Here is a 7,054-nt window from a genome sequence, read left to right as displayed (position 1 = left end):
AAAGGGGAACTCTGGCTTCCAAACTAAAATTTGATAAAGAGGCCCACATAACGCAGAAACCCCTAATATACCCATCACAGTAATCGTTTTCTTCAAAAAGTATAAATAAATGCCATTTTATATGCTGAAATTCAGCTGTTTAACAGTTCTTCTCTTTCTGCATCATATGAAATCCTGGCAGGGAAGGAGAAACTAAACACTGATGTTACAAATTGTAACAACTTCTCCACAGCTTACAGACAGCATGCAGGAACTTCATAACCCACAATGCATTTCACTGTGATGTTCCATTCCTTATTGAAATCACATGTGCAGAGAATTGTGGAATTTGGAGGATGCAGGCTGAGGACAGATGGCTGCTGATACGAAGTAATAGTAGTCAGACAGCTCAGCAAAGTAGTCAGACAGATCAGTGGGAGAGCAGGGGGCTAGGCTTAGGGAACTGTTACAAACCATTAAAAATCATGAAAAGTCTGCATATTTTTTAATTGATGTATATTGCATAGTTGCTTGAAAGTATGTTTACTTTTCAAAAAGCTTAAGTTATGTTTGTGTAGAGTTCCCCTTTAGGGCTAGGCCACACAGGAAGATTTCAGGGAGATTAGTCGCCTGTCGACTAATCGCGTCTAATCTCCCTGAATGGCTTTCTGGTATCTTGCACCCGCTAGCGCTAAAGTCGCCTGCGCCTATTCACATGCGGCAATACGTTTTTCAAAGTTGCTCGAAATTGCCCAAAACCTGACCACTTTGCGGCTATGCCGCAGATACCCGACCCAATGCAGGAATCTAGCACTCTGGGAATTTGAAAGCATAAATCATGTTTGAATAGCTTTGTGTTAATAACCCACCTGACAGTTCCTGCTTAACAAACGACAGTACCGCAATGTAAACCTGGCAGTCTGCAACAATTATCTGCCTCTGCAGCCGATCAACCATGGACTGAGAAGACTTTCTAACGTCAACCTGTTTAAAAGGAGAAATGCAGGTCATATAAAAAGCATAAAGGTTAATGAAGGTTAGTAAATGAGTAAATCTACTCAGGTCTTGCATCCCAAAGCAACCAATTAGCAGTCATGACTTACAGCAGATCATTATGTCAGTAAATGGTGCAGAAACTGGGGATAATGGAATAACAGGGAAAACATTTGCCTAGGACTAGAAATCCCTAGCAACCATCAGCAGAGCCCATTACTTTCTGGTTATTTTTGAGTACTTTTGTCAGTGTTCAATGAGTCAGCATGTCTATATGCACATTCTGAAAGCATTACTTATTGCACATATGGATTCCCAGAAATCAGGCAAGAATTATCTTAGTTGCAGACGGATATTTCTTCTGTGTAAAAGGGCCTTGTTATTTACAGTGTGTGCTGGGGCCTAATTAGAGCCACACCAAGCAAACGTTGTCCATGTTTACATGAAGGGAGTGTCAGAGTATGAATGCATCAAGCCAAAAGAGTAGATATTGATTCTAAGAGACTAAGACACCTTAAACATAAATACATGTAAACCTCAATTGTATTCTATAATGTTAAGACACACACACACACATTTTTTTTCCATATTTATTTATATTTAACATCTACTTCATAGTATAACTGAACCATAGGCTCTGTACCCAAGAGACTAACAGAAAATAAAGTGTGTTGACCAATGTCTGCATTTGGTGGTATATAATCGTAGGTGCAGAGTCACACAACTCACAGAACACTGTTTTAATCATGTGCCAATTTTTAATCATTGACCACTATCTCCCAGTATGCAGTGAGCAATAGAATATGCTTTCCATAGATCTCTCAGTAACATCTCCAGGAGTTCTGTCCTCACAATGGGGTCTATTTATCAAAGAGTGCCCGGATAACAGGCCCGGATTTTTAGAAAGGCCACCAAGGCCCGGGCCTAGGGTGGCAGGATTTTAGAGGGTGGCATTCTGCCCAGCCACACCCACATTTGTTCAGAAACATTGGGGATGCGCAGGAGATAAAACAGTTTTTAAAATTTCCCATATGCCAATCCCCATTACTCTGGTCCAGATGATGAATATTTCCACAAATAAAAGGGAGGGGATGGGGGCAACAAATGTCAGCAGGCCTAGGGGAGCTCGGTATGTAAATCCAGCCCTAATAACAGCTGCCTGGTAGATCTAAGAACAGCACTTAGTAGTAGAAATCCAGGCCCCACTGTAACACATTCAGTAACATTGAGTAGGAGAAAAAATAGCCTTCCAGAAAGCAGTTCCATCCTAAAGTGCTGGCTCTTTCCAAAAGCACATGACCAGGCAAAATGACCTGAAATGGCTGCCTACACACCAATATTACAACTAAACAAATACACTTGCTGGTTTAGGAATGACATTTTATATTGTAGAGTGAATTATTTGCAGACAAGGTGCTTTTTTTGTGCAGGGTGTGTTTAGCTGTGTGTTTAGCAGAACAGAGACTTTTTGATGGTAATTGAAATAAAAACTTCAAAAATATCCTGCAAGGTCTATTTATAGCTACAGCAAGGCAAGCAAGTTCCCCCGAAAACTTGCTACTGAGAAATGCCAAATAATCAATCACAAAATCATCATAGGGCAAGGAAAGGAACTGATTGTTAACACCAAAGATGTTGGATTGCTCTTTAATCCATACTGTGTGCAATACAGTAGAACTCTAATTTTATGCCCCCAGATTTTACATTTTCTCAGTCGCACTCAAACAAACTGCATTTTTTTTTCTTTACTGGACTTTACGTTTCCCCAGAATATATGCTGTTTTCACGAAGTCCCCTGGAAAAACCTAAAATGGGGGTTTTCCTTTCTATGGCACAGCAAGATCAAGAGACCTAAAAGGGAAGAGGTTAAAGCTCTGGTGAAACAGTGGCATAAATGGCTTCTGACAAAATCCTGCTTTGGCTTTGTGTCACAGGCAGCGGATCCAGGAACTGCACCCAGGTTTGTTTAGGAACTGGATGCACACTTTGCCTACTTACGTTTTTCTTGATTTTATTCTTTATGGTTTCTATGACTCCTTCGTCACTTTCACACAGCTTTTCGGTCATTTTTAAATCATCGCATGCCAATTGCATTTTTTCTTCTTCAAACGTCATCATAGCATTCTGGAGAAAAACAAAAAGAGAGAGAAATTGTAAATACAGAAGCATTCTTTGGCAAAATAAGCTCTGTGTGTTTCCATTAAACCCAGACAGGGTTGTATACAGCAAATGACACAGACTCTGTGCATTTTATTTGCCCATGAAAGGGCAGCCAGTATATCACACAGGCAATTAATAACACTGGTAACATTCAAGGTGAGATTTACACTGTACATTATATATATGACCAAAAACACTCCAGAATACAATAAATGAGATCAACCTGTACATTGCACTAATCGCACATAGATCAACAAACAATGTAGGAGACATGCTCTATCCTTCTGTACATAACAGTCCCAGACAAGCCAGTATATACAGTGCAGGAGACGGTTTCTGTGAATTGCTTTAATAAGATAAACCAGCATGCAGAGATCCTAAAGAAAGCGGCACCAGCCCATGAAGTGCTTGTCACTAAACTATATGTCAGTCTAGAGTCCTGCACAGAACCAACTTCTAAGACCCGGACCGGACCAGCAGCCCGCAACCAGAACCGCAACCTGAATATTTACCCACTTTGATCCGCTACCCGACTGGAAGTGATGTTGCTGCAAACCGGAAGTGATGTCATCAAAAGTGCCAGATAGCCGAGAGGGACAGAAGCTCGCTGCTGGGAGTGAGCTGCAGCAAGAAGAGACCCGTAACCCGACCCACGACCACATCTATACCCGCACCTGAAAAGCCTACCCTCATTCCGCAGGGTACCCGCTTTTTTTGCGGGTAACCCGTGGGTACCCGACCCGCTGCAGGACTTTATGTCAGTCTGTATTCCTGCATTTCTCAGTAGAACTGCATCCCAAATATACAGAACTGACCTGATGATTTAAAAATATTGGCCATTCAGATGCCAGGAAGGTTCTGCCAGTATATACAGGTATTTTCGTCTCCGTGGTTCTCCTTGCAAGAGCAGCATAAGTCTAAAAGATCTTTTAGTAGAAAAGTCACTTTCATACTGCTTTGTTTTTCAAGTAGGTAATGAGAGGCAATAATAATGAACTATCGTTTCCTATGAGAAAGAGCAAACCCAGAAAGGGTTTTATCCTTATCTCTGCAGCTATTGAACTACTGAAGAATGATAAGTGCAATGGCAGGGCACCTTTGTACATAAAATACTATTTATGAGTGCAGCCAGTAAGCATAGGGAAATTATGGTTATCTGCTACTATATTTGTTTGTAATCCATGCACTCATATAGCAGATAAAGCCGGTGGATGAGTGGCAGGTTCATGTCCCAGTGCAGCGCTGATATTCACATAGAATGTCTCTCTACTGCTTACTATAGACAGGGAACAGACAGCCAATCAGCTATGTGGAACTGAACCTACCCAAGTGATCACTACCTAAATCCATGCCACATGAAGCAATAATAATATTTGTTTTATGAGGTTACACTTGTACCCACAGTAGTTCCCATCATGTTTTGCTAGCTTCTTTATAGAAAGCATTAATGGTAACGTAGCATTATCCTGCTGCTGGCAGAGAGGGAGAAGTGATGACTAGAGTGTTGGGCAGCTGTAATGCAGCATACTGTAGCCAACAAACTGCATAGTCTGACTTGTCCGCAGCTTTTATTGAGACATGGACAAAACATAATGTGCAGCATTTCCAGCTTAATTCATTGCTGAGCTTTTGTTCTCCTTTAATTGCAGCTACAAAAAAGTTCAAACACACAAAGAGAGTGTATTTCAATCAGTATGAGCCAGTTTCAATCTGCCCCCCCCAACAGTGCAGCGCTGTTCCTCATCATGATTCAGTGCAGCTGGCATTTAGTAAGATGTCGAGTCCTCCAGCTATCTTTAGCCGTGCCAATAAGTAGAGTGACTCAAGGTCAGGGCTGAGGTCTGAAGATAAACCAGGCGAGCAGGGGCATTGCTTTGATCATTCAGTATCACTGAAACAATTCTCTTTCTATACAACCATTTTGCTGCTTTTTATATACACAATCATTTAAGAAAAATGCATTGAGAACATTGGTCATTATGTGACAGAGTTGCTTGCTGAATGAAGCTACACAGAACATAGCATAGCTGTCTGGCTTGGGTCAAACACTGGCTGACAATGTGATATAAGGTGAACTGAGAAGGAAAGCTACCGAAGCAGCTTATTGCCAATAGATTAGCCACAAGCTATAACACTATATTTATTCTGCAGAATACTTTACCATGCCTGAGTAAACAGCTCTACAAGCTCTCTCTGTTTGTTTAGGATAGAAGCTGCCATGTTAGCTTGTTGTGACATCACTTCCTGTCTGAATCTCTCCCTGATCACTCATAGCTCTGGGCTCAGATTACAGCAGGGAGGGGGAAAAGGGAGGGGTGTAGGGAGAAAGGAGCGAACTGAGCATGCTCATGCCGGTGCCCTGGAGGTTTATACTGAAAACAGGAAGTCTGATAAACAAGCCCATGTGTACACAATAGAATGAAAGAAATGTTGTGTTTCTTTGACATAGGACTCAGAGCAGCATTACTTTGTTTACTGGTGTATTTATATAGGACCTTTCTGATAAAGCTTACTTAATTCTAGCCTTTCCTTCTCCTTTAAGGAGGAGACATAGCCACTGATTTATATTTACAGGTCTGTTTTACATGAGGAAGAATTTGCATTTGCATAGGCTTGCATTTTATCCCTGCTAGCTCTGAAGTAGCTGCAAGGCACACAGTCCCTTTAACTGCTTTATTACTTATTGTGCAATTGTGAACACAAGTTGCCTTTATCCAGGATGCAGGGTGATCATTGGTGATCATTGTTGTGCAGTTCAGACGGCAAAAGGACTGCCGAACTGCACTGAGCCAGTTTGTTGCATAATTTTTCTATTGGAGGTCACTCAGATCCTCACTAAAGGTGGCCATACGTGCAGATTTAAGCTACCAATTCAGGTCCTTTAGAGTCAAAAGGACCCGAATTGGCATCTTAAATCTGCCCGTGTATGGGGCGTTCTGACAGGCCTCCTTGATGTACATCTGGCCAAACTGGCCAGATATTGATCAGGCTGGTTTGATTTTCCCTTGCGATCAAGGAATGCATTGGCTAGCTGATGTGGTCCTCGTCTCGTCGGCACCCATTGCCATCGTTGTAACCCTTTGGCCCTAGGGATTAGCCAGATATATCGCCCTGCCTTTGATGGGCATATCGGGGAAAGAAGGTTGCCAAATGAGTGGATCTTATACTGTATGGCCACCTTTAGTCTGATTCTTCTTTTTTGGCTTTGTCAATATAGGACCTATTGCATCAAAATGTAATCACCAAAATGCCAGTCAGTCTGCCAAGTACAAAGGCATGTGGTCACAGAAATCAGCCAGAAATAAACCAGTTGTATCAACGTGAGTGTGAACAGATCACATACTCTGCAATCTGTAAAACTGGCCCCTTACAAGTGTCAATGAATTACTGGGCCACGCAGCAAGATCTTATTAGCCCCCAAAACCTTGGAGAATATGATGTGTTTTGCACACCAGTTCAATGGGCTCACCTCACTGTTTCTTTATTTAAAATGATACTGTCATGGGAAAAAATGTTTTTTCTTTTTTTTCAAAATGCATCAGTTAATAGTGCTCTGAAATCCGTTTCTCAGAAGAGCAAACAGATTTTTATTTAATTTTGAAATCTGACATGGGGCTAGACATATTGTCAGTTTCCCAGCTGCCCACAGTCATGTGACTTGTGCTCTGATAAGCTTCAGTTACTCTTTACTGCAAGTTGGAGTGATATCATCCCCTCCTCCCCAGCAGCCTAACAACAGAACAATGGGAAGATAACCAGATATCAGCTGCCTAACACAAGATAACAGCTGCCTGGTAGATATAAGAACAGCACTCAGGTAGAAATCCAGGTCCCACTGCGACACATCCAGTTACATTGAGTAGGAGAAACAACAGCCTGCCTGAAAGCAGTTCCATAGTGAAGTGCTGGCTCTTTCTGAAAG

At 41.7% G+C, this 7,054-nt stretch overlaps 1 protein-coding gene across 1 annotated transcript in view; it reads right to left on the bottom strand.

Moving 5' to 3' along the window:
- Positions 1 to 7,054, bottom strand: part of ttc39c.L (tetratricopeptide repeat domain 39C L homeolog) — a 45,560-nt gene that overhangs the window by 15,456 nt on the left and 23,050 nt on the right. The window contains exons 3-4 of the mRNA XM_018267944.2: positions 2,971 to 3,096; positions 849 to 963 (exon numbers count right to left, since the gene is read on the bottom strand). Coding sequence (XP_018123433.1) covers positions 849 to 963; positions 2,971 to 3,096 — 241 coding nt within the window. The remainder of the gene's footprint in view (positions 1 to 848; positions 964 to 2,970; positions 3,097 to 7,054) is intronic.

This window comes from Xenopus laevis, chromosome 6L (genome assembly GCF_017654675.1).
Source record: "Xenopus laevis strain J_2021 chromosome 6L, Xenopus_laevis_v10.1, whole genome shotgun sequence".
Taxonomy (NCBI): domain Eukaryota; kingdom Metazoa; phylum Chordata; class Amphibia; order Anura; family Pipidae; genus Xenopus; species Xenopus laevis.
The sequence above is the reverse complement of the archived record's forward strand: the minus strand, read 5'-3'. Positions and strand labels throughout refer to the sequence as shown.